This window comes from Ornithorhynchus anatinus, chromosome X1, assembly GCF_004115215.2.
Source record: "Ornithorhynchus anatinus isolate Pmale09 chromosome X1, mOrnAna1.pri.v4, whole genome shotgun sequence".
Taxonomy (NCBI): Eukaryota; Metazoa; Chordata; class Mammalia; order Monotremata; family Ornithorhynchidae; genus Ornithorhynchus; species Ornithorhynchus anatinus.
The window spans coordinates 71,369,428-71,387,790 of NC_041749.1; the positions used below are offsets into that span (position 1 = coordinate 71,369,428).

The 18,363-nt window shown below is 41.5% G+C and overlaps 1 protein-coding gene across 3 annotated transcripts in view; it reads left to right on the forward strand.

Moving 5' to 3' along the window:
* ARHGEF3 (Rho guanine nucleotide exchange factor 3) overlaps positions 1–18,363 on the forward strand; it is a 368,353-nt gene that overhangs the window by 251,746 nt on the left and 98,244 nt on the right. Inside the window, exon 1 of one of the 3 annotated variants that reach the window (XM_029051830.2) lies at positions 10,291–10,556. The exons of the other annotated variants lie outside the window; for them this stretch is intronic. Coding sequence (XP_028907663.1) covers positions 10,461–10,556 — 96 coding nt within the window. The 5' untranslated portion in view covers positions 10,291–10,460. Of the gene's footprint in view, positions 1–10,290; positions 10,557–18,363 lie in introns of those variants that run through there. 3 annotated transcript variants of the gene reach the window in all.

An 18,363-nucleotide genomic window follows, 5' to 3' on the forward strand; every position in this document is an offset into this window, starting at 1 on the left:
GGGGTAGATACAAGGTAATTGAGTTGTCCCACGTGGGGCTCACAGATTTAATCCCCATTTTACAGATGATGTAACTGAGGCACAGAGAAGTCAAGTGACTTGCCCAAAGTCACACAGCTGACAAGTGGTGGAGTCGGGATTAGAACCCACGACCTCTGACTCCCAAGCCCACGCTTTTTCCTCTAAGCCACTCTAGACATGGTCTCCTCAAGGAGTATACATAGAGTCTAATGGGGGAGACTGACAGGCACAAGTCATTTGCAAAACGTGACGCTGTTGATAGCAAAAAATATGCAAATGTAAATAGATACATAAGCAAATTGATAGGTCAAGAATATGCCCAAGTGCTAATCTGTGTAAACATAAGTGCTGAGGGTGAGCATTAAACACAGTGGGGGAAGATGGAACTTCCTGGAATGATGAATGCCTCCTGGAAGAAGTGAGTTTTCAGGACGGCTTTGAAGATAGGGAAGGTTGTGGTCTGAAGGAAAGGTAGTTTCAGGCAAGAGAAGGGATATGAACAAGGGGTCGGAGTCTGGAGGGTCAAGAATTAGTCACCGTGAGGTTATCTTGGGAGAAATGAAAAGCGTGAGCTATGGTGTAGTGGGAAAAGAAAGCGGGCAAGTAAGAGGGAGAGAGCCGATGGAATTATTTTAAGCCAGGGGTCAGAGGTTTCAGCTTGAGGTGGAGAAGAAACGGAAGCTAGTAGAGGTTTTTTAGGAGTGGAGAGACATGTGCAGGATGACATTTTATAAAACTGGTCAGGGCTGCAGCATGAAGTGTAGATGAGAGAGGGGAGAGACTGGAGGTCAATGAGGAGGCTGATTCACTAATCAAGCAGTGCCCGGACCACAGTGCTGGTCATTTGGATGGAGTAGAAAAGACAGATCTGGGAAATGTTGTGGAAGGATTTAGTTAGTGACAGAATGAATAAAGGAGGTTGAAAGATTGGGAGGACTCAAGGATATGCCAAGTTTGGTGATTTCAGAGATGGGGAGGATGGTGGCACGGTCAACTGTAATGGGAAAGTTAGGTGGAGGTGTGGATTTGGGAAGGAGATGAAGCATTCAATTTTAAACATATCAAATTTGCAGCACCACTGGAACATTCATGTAGATGTGTCCTGGAGGCAAAAATAAATGCGAGGTTTCAGAGGAAATAAACAAGAGGTCATAGGTTTGTGTGGTAGATTCAGGAGTCATCCACATAGAAGTGATATTTGAAGCCTGGTAATGGATGAGCTTTCAGAGCTTTCAAAAATTAAAAAGAGAAGGGGGACAGCCACACTGTAGGGGTGAGAGACAAAAGAAGATCCAGCAAAAGAGGCTGAAAAAAGTAACTAGAGATGTAGGGGGCAAACCAGCAGAGAAGAGTACCAGTAACAACAAGGTAGCATAGGGTTGCTAGGGGAAGTAAGTGGTTAACAGTGTCAAAGGTGACCAGAGGTCAAGGAGGATTAGGAGAGAATGGAGTCCATTAGATATGTCAAGGGAAGAGATCATTGGTGACCTTGGAGAGTGTGGTTTCTGTGGAGTGAATGGGGAGTAAGTCAAGATTGTAATGGGTCGAGAGGAAAGTTGGAAGAGAGGAAATAAAGGCAGCGTGGCAACTCAAACTTAAGTTTATCACACTAATTTAAGATGCCAGTTGACTGTGATCAATGGTATATGTGAAAATTCAAGTATTCTGAGGGTTTAACTTGGGCAGGATCTTGATTTTCAGATGTATTACTTTTTGTTAGGAAAAGGAGGGAATGCAACCAAAAATCTGGTTCCCTTTAAACACTATATTTAAAATCATGACATCCCTGATTTTTCTGCATTATAACGTAAGACTTCAAGAATTCTGTGACTAGATTAATGCTGTTGCTTCTTCTCATTTCTCAGTTTTAAAAATTGAAGTCTTTAAAAGAATGCACTGTGTAACAGGGTTAGATTATCCCATCCAGAAAGGTTGGCACACAAATGCCCAGTCATGGACAGAGCAACCATGAGCAGGATTTCTGGGGAATTGCTGATGTACCATGTAGTTTCCCCCCATTCCCTGGAAAATGTTGGGAAAATGCACATTTTAACCCACAAGCAAGAACTTTATGAGCTTGTCCGGGCAGTTAGGGTAGGATTATAGTAATGTCACTCTTGTTGTTGGAAGTGGCTAATGACTTTTCTTGCCACCAGTGGTTTATGGTTTCTTGATTTTAGAAATCACCGGCACAATCCAGGATTAAAGAGAAGCAACAAGATCTAGAGGAAAGAACCCAGGCCCGGGAGTCAGAGGACCTGGCTTCCAATCCCAGGCCCATCATTTGCCTGTTGTGTGATCTTGGGCAAAGTCACTTAACATCTCTGTGCCTGAGTTTCCTCATCTGTAAAATAGAGATTCAATACCTGTTCTCCTTCCTACTTAGACTGTGGGCCCCATTAGGGACAGGGATTGGGTCTGACATGATTATTTTACATCTACCCCAGTACTCAGTATGGTGCTTGGCATATAGTAAGTGCTTAACAAATACCACAATTATTATTAAGGAATGGGGATTCTGATGGGGCAACTCGTTTCACCAATTGCTGATTTGTGTCTGGTGGTTTGGGTTGCCTTTCAAGAACCTAGAATTCTGTGACCTGTGGCACTGTGAGTCATAATCCTTTGAGTTCTGAACGATCTCATAGCTGTTTCCGTTACCATTCCTGCAGCTGAACTGCCTTTTCTGGGCTTTGGTTTGACGTTTCTGATGTGGTTGGGAAGCCTGTTGTCCAACTGCAATGGGAACACCTATCATAAGGACTATTTTTGGTGTGACCAAGGGGTCATGGTTGCTTTATTTGTTTTTTAATGGTATTTGTTAAGTTCTTACTATGTTCCAAGCACTGTTCTAAGCGCTGGGTAGATATAAGCAAATCAGGTCGGACAAAGTCCCTGTCCCTTATGGGGCCTAAAGTCTAAGTAGGAGGGAGACCAGGTATTGATTCTCCATTATACAGATGAAGAAACTCAGTTGCATCCAACTGTCAGTCCCACCCATTTCTGCCGGCCTCCGCCAGTGATGGTGGTGCGTGAGGGGCTGCTGCCAGTGATGTAAGCCACCACGCAGCCCTCTAACCCAAGCAAAACTGGTAGGGCTAGGTAGCTGTGGACAGTGGAAGACAGAAGGCAGCCACGCATCAGCGGTGGTAGAAGAAGATTGAAGTGATTTTGCATTCCTGGAACTCCTCTTTTCCCCTCTGCTCATCTCTCCCTTCTTCCTTTTTTCTGCTTCCCCTTTCCCTCTTATCCTCTTTCCTTCACTCATCCCCCAATTTCCCATCCCCTTGTCTTCTCTCTTTTCTCTCTCCTATTCTTTCTCTCCTCCCCCTTTTTCCTGCTCCCCTCTTTCTTTTTCTCCCTCTTTGATCCTATCCCTTTATAAACCCTGATTCCCCAGAGTTGCAGAAAATCGGGTTACCTTACCTGTAGTGAATGAGTATGGGAAGCAGCATAGCCTAGTGGCAAGAGCCTGGGCTTGGGAATCAAAGGTCATGGGTTCTAATCCCAGCTCTGTGACACTTGTCTGCTCTGTGACCTTGGACAAATCACTTCACTTCTCTGTGCCTCAGTTCCCTCATCTGTAAAATGGGGATTGAGACTGTGAGCCACAGGGACTGGGTCCAACCTGATTGCCTTGTATCTACCCCAGCGCTTAGAACAGTGCTTGGCACATAGGGAGTGCTTAACAAATACCATCATCATCATTATTATTATTACAGACCTCAGTCTTTGGGCTCAACTTCAGACAGAGTGAACTGGGCTAAAGATTTTCAGCCCGTGCCAGACTTTATGACCCAGTAACTAGATCTCAATTCCAAGTTTGAAAAACATTGTCCTGAAATATTCTGCTGGGGACAAGACTCCGATCATCCAATAACTGTCGATAGTGACATAAGTCATCGTCCTAATTTTGTTCCCTTTCTTGAGGAACAACAAGAAAGAACATTAGCCTCTTGTCCTATGGCCCAAATTAGTGTTTGCAAAATAGGTGATAAAATTCACAGAGTTGCTAACAAAGTAGAGAATCAGTAGAATGTGAACACGAGGCAGTTTCACATGGACATGGACGCAATGTTGCTGATAGAAGAATTGTATAGAAAGCTTAAAACAAAATGAAGTTAAAAAATCAGTCAGTGGTGTTTCTTGGGTGCCGAGTACTGTACCGAGCTCTTGGAAAGAGTACAAAAGCAGCTAAGAACATATTTCCTGTCATCAAGGAGCCTCCAATACAATAGGGGAGATGCATGTAATTTATGAATAGAGAAAGCAGAAGGAAGAACAAGGATACCACTGATAGTATGAGTGTGGAAGGTTGAAATAGATGAATAAATACATAACAGTGTGGCAGCGTGGTATATTGGAAGAGTGATGGTGTCATAGAGGACTTGAGTTTTGAGGTTTGAATCTGTTCTCTGCCACCACCCTGCTGTGTGACCATGGGCAAGTCACTTAACCCCTCTGTACCTCAGTTTTCTGATCTGCCAAGTGGGGATAATAATAATACCTCCCTTTCTACTTTTCTCATAGGGTTGTTTAGAGGGCAAAAATGATGTAATTTATGTAAGACCACTTGGGGAATAAAAGCGCTATCTAAAAATCCAAGGTACTATTAACTATAGATCTAAATAGTGATTTATACATAAGTACTGAGGATGGGTTTAAATACGTAAGTGCTAAGGGTGGCTGTTGGGTTGACGTGTGTTCCGTGGCAGAGTGCATTGAAGATGGGGAGACCTGTGGTTTTCTTGTGGTATATGGACATCACCCCTTGCTTTTATGTATTGTTTTATGTCTGCATATCAAAGTTAAGCAATTAAAAAAATATATGTCTGCTGAACTTAGAATGTCCTATATTTTGAAGGGTTAATGGTCAATGGTGACTTCTCTGGGCCTGTTAGCAAGGTACCACCAGCAAACCAAGAACATTTTTAAATTCCACCCCTCTGCTTTTTTCTCCAAATCTGAGTCACTTCAATCTTGTAAATGTCCTAAAATTGTTTGCATTTGCCAGCAAAGAGCACCAGGGTGGGACCAGCCATGCACTGGCCTCCAGGTTTTGTGGCTGAGTTCGAAAAGTGACTGAAGACTCCCAGCTTCAGAAATGGATGTGTCAGCACCAGTCACTGACTCACTCAAGCTGCATTTGGTGTCATCCCACAGGTCCAGCACTTAGTGATGAGGCCAATCAAAAAGTGCTCTCACGGTTTGGAGTAGATGGGGTGGGTGGAGCTGGTTGGGGGAGGGTTTTTCCAGGCTTATCTCTCCTACCCTGTTGTTACAGGCTGGAGGCCCAGATCCTCAGATGGGGACTTTTCCTGCTGGAGCCCCATGGGTAAGAATGATCTATAGATAGAGGGATCTGCAAGTGGGAAGTGTGGCCTGGATTTACTGTACCCCACTTCTGTGGCAGGATTCACCTCTGCTAATGGGTTGGTACGAGGCAAATGCTGTAAACTCAAAAGTAATGCTTTGAACAATGCAGTGCACCATGTGGGTTGTCATTAAACATTTAATCTCGATAATGAATTTGATGGTGTTTGCATGTACAATGCCGTTTTGCTTGTCCTGTTGTCACAGAGCTGGATTTAGAAGACTGGCATAATTTGGGAGACTTGACAGCACTCAAGCAGGATCCAATAGCAATAAGCTCCCCATTTCCTGGATGCAGATAAGTGACTCTGTGAGATCTCTTAACAGAGTCACTGGGGACATACCAGGAGCACAGCCTCTGGCTTCTGACAGGTTACACTGCAAGCACCTCAACAGGCCGCGACTTCCCCTCCATTAACGGTTGGGACAGTAAACTTCTTCAGCCACTGATCTCCTGTTATTGGAGGAACACCATTCCAACGGAGCATGTGGACTCCGCTGCCTGTAGGAAGGCAACAGCTCCATCCTTGGCATATTTCCTGGAAATGCAAAGTGGAGTTCATTATTTCAGCCTCTAGACCAGTAGGCTCCTTTCCTATGCAAGAGACTGCTCATGCTGTTCACAGTATTTTATGGGATTATAACATTGAGTGCCAAGGGCAAGTCCTGAAAGGCACTTTGTCTCATTGATTTAAGTGGAGCTGATTGTTAAAATGTCATTAGCCTACAAGCCCTTAAACAAACATCCTCAAGCCCAGTTGGGCTTCCTAGACAGGCAGCAGCCACTGGACTGGACTTACTTCCCAAGCTGGGGTAGAGTTGGGCATCCTAAACAAAGAGGGAATGTCTAAAATTGGAAGAGGCCGTGGTACTTTGTTCAGCTAGCTTGGCCATTACATGTGGCTCGGTCCAGATGCATCCTGACTGTGGGCACTGCCACCAATTTTAGGTTATTTGGGATGCACCTAGGCCCCAAAAAACCTTCAGAAAAAAAAGTGGTTGGCCAAAGTGTATATTACTCTCATCTGGTGGGAGGGGATGAAATGGGAGAGGGGGATGTATGCACATCTCCCTATGAGGGGAGAGGGGGCATGAGTAGAAGAGGAGGGGGGAGAGACTGTAGCAGCCTGAGTCCCCAACCCTGTTAGCCCCTACCTTGCCTGTAGGTATTAATTGTATTAAAATTAAATCAGATTTTTCTTATCTTAAACTGATCAGAGAGGTACTCTACCCTTTCCAAAATTGTAGCTGTTAAATGGAGCACTTATGTCGATGATGATGCTCATAGATACAATTCATTTTATAATAGTAAACATCTAATGAATAACAATATTGTTAAATTTATTCCAGGCTTTTTATGGCAGTGGGCCATGTGATCGTGAAAATGAGATAATTAACTTAGCTCTAAATTGTCTTTTCTGAATTCATCTTGTTTGTTTTTGCAACTATACTCCACCTACTAGGTGTACAATAAAACTTTCCATGAAAATATCTCAGCTCTTCAAAGTTTGCAATATTTTGGTGAAATGTACTGTACAACTATGTCTCATATACATTTAGATAACAAAAGTTCAACCTGAAGCCTCCTGAAGAATTGCCTTTAGCTAAGTCCCCTAATCATAGCTCCCTCTCCCTGCTTTCAAGATATGACCAGGCAGCTTTTCCCTCATTTCTTCTGAAAATAGGAATATATTGTTCCCTTTTCACACCCTCTTACCGTGGCCGTGCCCCTCTCAGTACCCTTCCCCTCTCGGCTGTAAGCTTGTTTTGGACAGGGAACGCATTTACTAACTCTGTTGTATTGTACTCTCCAAGCGCTTAGTACAATGCTCAGCACACAGTAAATGCTCAATAAATACGATGGATTGCACAGACAACGTGTCTTGCCCCTAAGTGCTGGTACATGCCATCATTTGAGCACTCAGAAGATTTATATGGTGGTGGGGAGGGGACAGGACAGTGATAATTATTGTAGCGCTTTGAAATATAATATGTTGGTTTGATAGAATTTTCAAGAGAGTGTCAGTAGCAGTTAGGGTGGTGTTAAGATGTTTTCTCCCTTGGTAGAGGAAGCTTCTGTTTTCTTCTACAGTGACTGACTCTTCCATTTTTACCATTACGCCACAGAAAGAAATGTAGTTTGATGCAGAGAATGTATCTCTTTATTGTTATTATCCTCTCCTCCACCTAACTTTCCCATCACAGTTGACAAAACCACCATCCTCCCCGTCTCTGAATGCCACAACCTTAGCATTATTCTTGACTCCTCTCTCTATTCCAACCTCCTTATTCAGGCGATCACCAAATCCTGTCTCCTGTCTGGTTTTTGTCCCTGATGAGAAAGTCAGGGAAAGGACAGGGTTTGGGAGGGAAGATAAGGAGTTCTGTCTTAGACATGTTGAGTTTTAGGTGGTGGGAGGACATCCAAGTAGAGATGTCCTGAAGGCAGGAGGAGATGTGAGCCTGGAAGGATGGAGAGAGAACAGGGGAGGAGTTACAGATTTGGGTATCAGTCTGTTTTCTCTCCAGTTCATACTTCACTCTGCTACCTGGATCATTTTTCCTAAAATGGCGACCTGCTCCTGTCTTCCCATTCTCCAAAAAACCCCGATGGTTATATATTTCTCTTCATATCAAAAGACTCATCCAGTCTCTTCTCCCACTACATCCCAATTTGCCCTGTTTGTTGCTCTCTAAACATCCTACACCCCTTACTTTTGTTTTTGCCTCCCCTCCAACACCACCTCTCACTCACCTCTCCCCCCGTCCTATAACTCCCTCCCCCTTTGAATTTGACAGACCACAACTCTCCCCATTTTCAAAGACCTTCTGAAATCATATCTCTTTCAGGAGTCTTTCCTTGATTAATTTCTAATCTCCCTTGTATATATCCCTCTCTACTGCCTCTCCACCCCTTCTACACTATCCACAGCATAAGTTCTCATGATTAGTCAGTGCAATGGAGCGCTTACTGTCTGCAGAGCATGGTACTAAGAGCTGGGGGAGAGTACAATACAGTAGAGTTGGTAGACATGATTCTTACCCAAAAGGAGCATACAGTCTATAGGAGGAGATAGGCATTACAATAAATTACAGATTGGGGAAATAGTAAAGTATAAGGATATGTACATAAATGCTGTGGGGCTAGGGTGAATATCAAAGTACTTAAGGGGTACACAGCTAAGTGCATAGGTGACAGAGGGGAGGGTGGACAGGGGAAATGAGGGCTTTTTCAGGGAAGGCCTTGTGGAGGAAATGTGATTTTAGGAGGGTTTTGAAGGTGGGGAGAGTTGTGAACCATCCATCAACTATGAAGGGGGAGGGAGTTCCAGGACAGAGGGAGGAAGTGGGCGGTGAGATAGACGATATCAAAGTACAGAAAGTAGGTTGGTGTGAGAGAAGTGAAGTGTGTAGATTGGGTTTTAGTAGGAAATCAGAGAGGTAAGGTAGGAGGGAGAGAGCTGATTGAGTGCCTTAAAACTAGTGATAGGGAGTTTCTGTTTGATGCGGAGGTGGATGGACAACCATTGGACCTTTTTGAGAAGTGGGGAGATATGGACTGAATGGTTTTTCAGGAAGATGATCCAAGCAGCAGAGTGAAGCGTGGACTGGAGTGGGGAGAGGCAGGGAGATCTGTCAGGAGACTGATGGAGTAGTCAGGACACGGGATAGGATAAGTGCTTGGATCAGTGTGATGGTGCAGTATGGATGGAGAGGAAAGGGCGGATTCTAGAGATGTTGTGAAGATAGAACCGACAGGATTTGGTGACAGCTTGACTGTACAGGTTGAATGAGAGAGATGAGTTGAGGATAATGCCAATGTGAAACGTGAGAAGAACTGGTGTTAGTAAGCTATCCAAGCTATTACTGTATGGGGAACTGAAAGAGGCAAGCAAGGAGAGCTAAACTAGCACTTTAAAGGCATAGTGAAGCTCAATTTCAAACGATGTGACACCCGTAAACTTTGGAAAATGTCAGCTGCCATCATACCAGCCTGAAATGCAGCAAGCAGGAGATGGGTCGCTCTTCTTGAGAGACTTTAGAAAGATCGGGATACCAAGATGCAGTCACGAAAAGAACAAAAGGCCCTTCAGGCATCAAACACACTGCATGGAAAGAGCTCTATTTTTATGTTCCAAATTTGGATTGGAGTGTTAGTCACTCATAGATCTAAGCTACATACAGATAGAATCTCACTGTTAGTAGTATCGACTTTAAAAACGAAGGAGTCTTAGAAAAGAAAATATCAAGTTAATTATTGTTGATAACTTTTTTCATTCAAAGAATACATCCTCCATGCCAAACAGGAAAGACCAACAATGCAACATAATAAAAATGTCAAAAAGCCAAAATCACCCTCTCTTTCTGTATTCCAAAATAGAAAGACAAATAGAATCGATAAATGTAGTGTGTTACACCTTAAGAAATATGTTAGACTAAAGATATCACTGTCTTTTTTAAAAGCCTCATTACTATGCTTCGTTTCTCCTGATTTCTATTTGTCTCATTTTTCATGCCGTATTTTGCAAAAGGGCTTCCGAAAGCAATCAGAATCATACTGGTAAATCTAAACTAGGAAAGAGCAAGTTGCTCTATAATTAAATTCCAATAAGTTGTTGTTTCTTTCAACACTCCTTCAGGATGGCTTTGCAAGAAGGTGAATACAATTTCAGGAAAAAAGAGAAGTAAGGCTTTTCCCCTAAAAGTAGCATAAATGCTTTAGGCGTTCTCCGCTAGTTGCTAAACATGTGAGTTAACAGGCTTTCACTCCTTTCCACTGATTCGGTTAAGCATTACACCCACTCTCCTCCCTGTTCTCTCACTGCCAGTGGGCGGGTTCTCTGCAATGAGCAGTGTTGGGTTACACTCTCAGAAGCCTGTCTCTTTCCTGACTTCGTCTGAGCACAGGAGTTGGCTCAGGTCATGGTCTCCAAAGAGTAGCAGTTTCGGATGTTTCAGTTGCCACACTGCTGGGCACCGTGGAGGTGAGACCAAGCTTCACCTTGGAGTTTTGTGCTCACTTAGAATCAGCTGTGACATCCGAAGCTGAAGCTCCTTCAGCCACAATGGTGGCCAAGGATTATCCTTTTTACCTCTCAGTCAAGAGGGCTAACTGTGCCCTGGAAGTGCAGACAGCAAGCAGTCCTTCAAAGGAGACAGAGGTATGGTGCCAAGGCTCTTACTGATTCTTTTTTCCCCTCTCCCTTTCAGAAGCACCCTTTTTTCTGCAAGTGGAGGAGACACTGTCTCTGCAAAAAAGTTCTAGAGAACAGCTTTCCCCTCCTACTCCTCAGGCCTTCTTATCTTCCCTGAGATTCAGACATCCTGCACTGCTTTCCAGACTGTTGATTTTCTGTCTGGATTGAGGCAGAGAGAATCTCTTGTATCAGCAGAGCCAGATGAGCAAAAGGGTTAACCTTTCAAATGGATTTCCTTTGTTAATGTAGGGTAGCATGTTCGGAGGGACTCCTTGCTGAGCCTGCCTACTAAACTTTGCATTGCAGCCACTTAATAAATGAAAGGATGAATGCAGAATTCAATAACCTGTCTCCAAACCTTTTATTTCTTAGATGGATCAAGTCAGTGTGTGATATATCGGTAAATGCATTTTGGCCCTTTTGTCTATGAAAGTTGGGGGAATGTCTCAAAATGAGTAAAATTTCATATGGTGGTATGAAATGAAAAACTGTATCATACGCATTCATTTTTGAAAGACTATTACTGCCAAGTTTCAGCTGTATGAATTGGAGAGGTGCATTCAGCGAGTTTGAATTTGTGTTTAGTCTATCTTTTTTCCAGAGCTCTCTGTCTCTGGCAAAGAATGTACCAGCCTTAAGGATTAAATCCAAGTGGGATGGGGAAATGGCCAATTTTTTCCTTTCAGCATCTTTATGAGATACTGGTATTCTTTATTAGACTTGAGAGGATGGGCAGCATAAATACTCTTTGCTGGCTGAACCGCTTGTAGTCATCTTGCTAAATTATGTATGTTTCATAGAATTACATCAAAGATTCATTATTCCAACAGTTACTAGAACTGATCCAAATTGAAAGAGGTTGAACCAGTTTTAAATAGACTAGAAACAAACTTTCTTACTGATGTACGTTTGTATTTTTACTTACAAAGTATGTCTGTAATGATTGCAAAAGCCTAACAACATAACTTTTTTTTTTGCCCTTACCCGTTTTAGCACACTTGTCCTATGTTTTGCTTGGAGCTTTAAGGAAATGAATTTCAAACTTAAGCTATTTTTTATACTACAATCACTTTAAAAAGGAGAAATACACAATCATTTTGATGTATTTAGCTAATAGGAGGAAATGTGCTGTATGAATGCAAAATGTTGATTAAAAAGGACAATAATTTAACAGCTAACACATCCCACAATACATAGTGAATCTTTTTTCAGTAGTTTGCAAATTTTAAAATCTCATTCATTCATTGAAGACTTAAATGAATTTTATGCTTCACCTTTTCGTATTCTGGGAGTGGAAATGTGACAAGCATATGATACTGCCAAACTTTAAATGCTGATTTAGCATAAAGACAATTGGGATCACTTTATAAAATGTTACATTTTCCTCTGACAAATATCGAAGTGATAATTGCCTTAAAGGCTAGGGGGTGAAAATATATGATAACATATATTTAAAGTGATTATAACATGAGTATTTATGACCGCATATTCAGACAAAAGCACAATTAATATTGGCATTTTAGAGTCTGGTGAGCATTATTGCCTGGTCATAGTGTCATTTGTACTTTGACATTGCTACTCCCACCCAGTATATGGATTCACAGATATGAGAATTCTTTATTTTCTAGCAGAAAAGGAAATACTTTAAGGAAAACACTGAAGATATTTTTCGACTGAAGATTTTAGCTAGTCAAAATAACTGCTTTTAGAGTGGAACACAGTGTTTTCAGCCTATTTCCTAATGATCAGGTAATTTAAATGATATGCTCTATTTGTTTTTTTTTCACCAGTAGGTGTCTGTGGTTTCAGGGTAGGAACATTTTTCAGAATTTCAAGTAGGAAAATTTGAGACTGTCATACACCACATCTCCCTTTCAACAAGAATTATTAGAGATAACTGATGGTGACATTAAAGATTGAGTTTCTTTTAGTCACATCTGTAAAAAAGATATTTTTGACCAGTGAAACATATCATGTAATAAGGGTAATATCATTTGCTTGAAGAAAGGGTAGATTTGGGGGACACAGAGAAAATCTGTGGCCACAAGCCTTATCAAAAAACAAAGTGTGGTTGCAGTAACAGAAATGTTCATAGCAAGCACTTAAAAATCGATACCTTTCAAGTATGTTATGGAAAGATACTTTTATTTAGCCAAACCTGCATTTGTTGTACTTTCAAAATTCAGTTCAAAGTGATATTAACTAAGATTGCTGAGCACCTTCTACCATTATTTTGTGTTACTGCAATGGCAAAACTGCTGTGCTTCAACAAGGAAAGGTTGTTGCTGACATGGAAAAGTTACTTAACATTTGTGTAATGTATAAACAAATGAGACAGAAAAATATGGCTATAAGAAAATCTAAATCTAGAATTTTGTCTTTCCACTGCTGAAAAACAAATTTTAGTAAGATTGAACTTGAATGTATGGCAATCCCTGTGACGGTCCTCTCAATCAATGCTATTAAATAATTACTGTGTGCAGAGTACTGTTCTAAGTGTTTGGGAGAGTACAATACAACAGAGTCTCCTTAAACTAATTTTGCTCATCAAGGAGTTGGGGGTTAGGGTGAGGAGGGCTGAAAATACTTATTTTTAATAATTTTGGTTCTTCTGTTCCTAATATTTAACCTAAGGTTTAGACAAACCGGTACGGAGTGTATTCTACATGACTTTCTTATATGGCATTTCAAGAAGAGCAGAGGGAGGTTGCACTGTAAGATTTCTGTAAATATCCAAAGTCAGAGTTTGGGCATAATTTTATTTTTTCATATTAGTTCTTTGAGGCAGATTGCCTCAATGTGTTGTTTTATTACTTATGGAGTGTCAAAAAATGCTAGGCATTTCTGTTGGAGAAGTTACATTAAACCCTGCTAATTTAAACATTAAACATTTAATTTAACCATTAAATGTTAAACATTTGCTTCAAACATTGCTCTCTCTGCTCAATAAATAAAATAAAATCACCTCCTTTTACTGGCCAAAATCACTCGAGCTTATATGGCACTTTCAAAGAAAGAATGTTGTATACAAGCTGGGGCAAATGGTATATTTTGATATACCAACCTGTAACTACCATGAGTTCAGAGAAAAATGTTGATAATCAGTGACATATATTGTACTTATATTGGTTCAATATTTGGACCAATTTCCATGGCAATGCTTGGAGTAGTTGTCCTGATTTCACCACCATTTTGAAACTCTGTTACTCAAAAACACAAATCTTTCCCAGGAATGTTAGTAATAAAGAAGATGATGTTGCTCAGTGGCTTAGCAATGTATATTCATTCAATACTATTCATTCATTCAGTAGTATTTATTGAGTGCTTACTATGTACTAAGTGCTTGGAATGTACAATTCGGCAACAGATAGAGACAATCCCTGCCCATTGATGGGCTTACAGTCTAATGGGGGGAGACAGACAAAAACAATAGCAATAAATAGAATCAAGGGGATGTACATCTCATTAACAAAATTAATAGGGTAATAAAAATATATACAAATGAGAACAGTGCTGAGGGGAGGGGAAGGGAGAGGGGGAGGAGCAGAGGGAAAAGGGGGAAAGGGGGGCTTAGCTGAAGGGAGGTGAAGGGGGGGCAGAGAGGCAGCAGAGGAAAAAGGGGAAGCTCAGTCTGGGAAGGCCTCTTGGAGGAGGTGAGCTCTCAGTAGGGCTTTGAAGAGGGGAAGAAAATTAATTTGGTGGAGGTGAGGAGGGAGGACATTCCAGGACAGTGGGAGGACGTGGGCCAGGGGTCGACGGCGGGATAGGCGAGAACGGGGGATGGTGAGGAGGTGAGCGGCAGAGGAGCGGACCGTGTGGGGTGGACAGTAGAAAGAGAGAAGGGAGGAGAGGTAGGAATATGAATTCAGAACTGGATTTTGATCTTGGTTCAGTCATAGATTAGCTCTAACAAAAACTTCTTTAACCTCTCCTTGCTGAACTTTTGTCATTTGCAATATAGAGCTAATAATGCTGACCTCCCTGCTTCCTGTCTCTCCCCACTTCAATCCATACTTCATTCTCCTGCCTAGATCATTTTTCTTAAAAAAAGTTCAGTCCACATCTACACACTCCTCCAGTGTTTGCCCATCCATCTCCACAACAAACTGAAACTCCTTACCATTGGAGCTTCATCCTACCTTACCTCATTGATTTCTTACTATAGCCCAGCCCACACACTTTGCTCCTCTAGCACCAGCTTGCTCACTTTGCCTGAATCTCATTTATCTCGCCGCTGATCCCTTTCCAATGTTCTCCCTCTGACCTGGAACTCCCTCCCTCTCCATGTACAACAGACCATCACTCTCCACACCTTCAAAGCCTTTTTAAAATCACATCTCCTCCAAGAGGCCTTCCCTGATTAAGCCCTCATTTCCCATACTCCTCCCTTCCGTGTCAACTATGCACTTGAATCTGTACCCTTTAATCACTTGATAGTCACCCCACCCTCAGCCCCACAGCACTTAAGTACATATCTGTAGCGTGGCTCAGTGGAAAGAGCCCGGGCTTTGGAGTCAGAGGTCATGAGTTCGTATCCCAGCTCTGCCACTTCTCAGCTGTGTGACTCTGGGGAAGTCACTTAACTTCTCTGTGCCTCAGTTACCTCATCTGTAAAATGGGGATTAAGACTGTAAGCCCCACGTGGGACATCCTGATTCCCCTGTGTCTACCCCAGCGCTTAGAACAGTGCTCGGCACATAGTAAGCGCTTAACAAATACCAACATTATTATTATTATCTGTAAGGTATTAATTTATTTTAATGCCTGTCTCCCCCTCTAGACTGTAAGCTAGCATGGGCAGGGAGTATGTCTACCAACTCTGTTGTATTATACCCTTCCAAGTGCTAGGTACAGTGCTCTGCACATAGGGAACATTCAGTAAATACAAAAAAAATTGTTAGGACTTGTTTAAAATGTATTAATTGCCAATCATGTGTTAAGAACTCTACATAATTTAGAAAGGAAGATTTCTGCCTCATAGTTCCTACTCTCTGTGTCTGCTAAGATTTATGGCTTTATCAGAATGTGCATTTGCAAATTTTACACAGCTGATACCAGCAGAACTTTTAAAGTGCGTGGTTGTTTTCTAATTATTCAAGGGCTACTGATTGAATTGAGATATTTAGGATAATACAGTTGCAGAATTCTGGGTTGAATTTACATTTCAGGAGTTGTTCTTTCAAGAACAACTGTCCCAATGTTTGCAGATAGGGATGTCATGTCAGAGAAGCTATTGTATAGGTTTGCCATAGGACTTAACATAGGAAAGGGAATCCATATGTTTCGGAGCATGGATTCGAGAATTGCTTAGGCATTTGGTTAACTTTCAGTCATTACTATTACTGACTATATAACTATTCTGTTATCTCCAAATTTTGAAATAGTTCTGTGGTTTGTTTAGCAGCAGAATGAAAAGGTAGGGTCATTTCCTAATTTTACCAAACTCTAAAAACGTAGTTGATATTAGTGATACATTTGGTTATTATGTGAGGAGAGAAAATCTGATTTAAGATAGCTGAATGATGGATTGTAAAATTAAGATTTAGAATTGAAATGTTTACTCCAAATTCCCAATTTTTAAAGACAATGGAAAATGTGGTGGGTTTTTTTTTCCCTAAACGGAGTTCAATTTCTTGGGAGGCAATTACTTTAAAGTTCATTCTTGTAATGTGTCACAATAAAACTTCATCAGTGAAATTTCATGGCTTCATTTGAGGATTTCCTTTTCTACATTTTGACTCAGGATAGCTCGAGTTCCCCTTTCTCTAGCAAATAGGGATGTGCCTGATTGGGTTTCTTGATCTTTATCTTTATCTTCAAGAAACCAGAGTCAGAAGGATCTGGGTTCTAATCCCAGCTCTACCACTTGTCTACTGTGTGACCTTGGGCAAATCACTTAACTTCTCCGTGCCTCAGTTACCTCATCTGTTAAAACAGTGATTAAGACTGTGAGCCCCATGTGGGACATGGACCTGCTTAACTTGTTCCTATCTCAGTGCTTAGTACAGTGCCTGGCACATATTAAGTGCTTAACAAATAACCATAAAAAAAGGCTTAAGACATAAATGTGCAAACTTGTAGAGGTTTGACTGCTGAAGGCCACTAATATATATTGCTTACTTATTTGTGATTAGCCTCTGAGTTTGCTGGCATTCAAAAATTATATTCCTGTAGACCACTTCTCAGGTGATGAGCTTTTCTAAAATCTCTGATTTTTATTTCCATAGTTGTAACTCAATACTGGAAAACACAAGGGTAGCAGTAACTAGCATTGTTTAGCTCAACTTTTCTAGGATGAATGTTAAAATTAAAATATAGAGTAGACATGTTTGCTGTAAATTACAGATTTCTTTGCAAAAGAGCAAACAGACCTTTCTTAAAAGCCATCGTTTAGATAAAATCTTTTCAAATTATGACAACCAGTCTTTTCCAGCTGCATTGCCATCATCTCTTCATTCTCTGAGCTGTGTAAAGTTCTGCTGTTGCCATTGACGATAGAAAACAAATGGGAGGAGAAACAGGATTTCCTGAAGGCTCAGTGAATGCCTTCAGAGATCGAAAGCTCCTATTAAGTTGAGTGAAAATTGGAGTTTAAAGCCAGAACCTAAAATAAAATAAAAATCTAGCAAAATCCCGGAACAGTGTGTATAAGATAAAGTATAATATGAAATGGGTTGCAAACCAAAAATCAATCTTATTAATAATGTCCATTTTTAGAAAAAGTAACACTGGAAAAGGCAAAAAAAAGAAATCACAATGCTTCAGAGGAAGGAAAGATCCAGCTCTTGATTATATAAACAGTGGCTAAATGCTCTGGCCCCACTTTGTGTGTTTTTATGGCACTGGGATTTTGGCAGCGTGCCCGCCCTTCTGGAGCTATAATATTAAATTAAAATCGTAAATAAAGCGTATGCCCCTCCATGAGAGGCAGCATAGCCTAGTGGATAGCACACGGGCCTGGGAGTCAGAAGGATCTAGGTTCTAATCCCAGCCCTGCTGCTTGTCTGCTGTGTGACCTTGGGCAAGTCACTTCACTTCTCTGGGCCTCAGTTACCTCATTTGTAAAATTGGGATTAATACTATGAGCCTCATGCAGGACATGGACTGTTTCCAACCTAATTGATTTGTATCTACCCCAGTGCTTAGTGCAGTGCTTAACAAATACCATAAAAAATAATGTGCAATAAATTTTTACCTTAATACAGCTGCCAGTGAAGACATACACAAAAGCAGCAGCAGCGTGAGAAGCAGCGTGGCTCAGTGGAAGGAGCATGGGCTTTGGAGTCAGGGGTCATGAGTTTGAATCCCAGCTCTGCCACTTGTCAGCTGTGTGACTGTGGGCAAGTCACTTAACTTCTCTGTGCCTCAGTTACCTCATCTGTAAAATGGGGATTAAGACTGTGAGCCCCATGTGGGACAACCTGATTCCCCTGTGTCTACCCCAGCGCTTAGCACAGTGCTCTGCACATAGTAAGCGCTTAACAAATACCAACAAAATAGGAATATGTTCTCCTTGTTTCACATCCTAAATTCTACAGAGCTTGAGCTTTTTTCCATCGATTTTCAACTTTTTTTTAAGTCGAATTTCTCTAAGCACACTTGTTATTTGAAGTATCCCTCCCCTCCTTTCTCCCACCCACTCACATTGCAACCCAGTAGCAGTCAGCAGCAAAGCTCCTGTCGATATTGCCAATTTCCCAGAGTTCGTGCCTTTGAACCTATGGGGCGACTTCTTGTTTCACTTCTGGAAGAGTCATGAACTTGGAGGCAA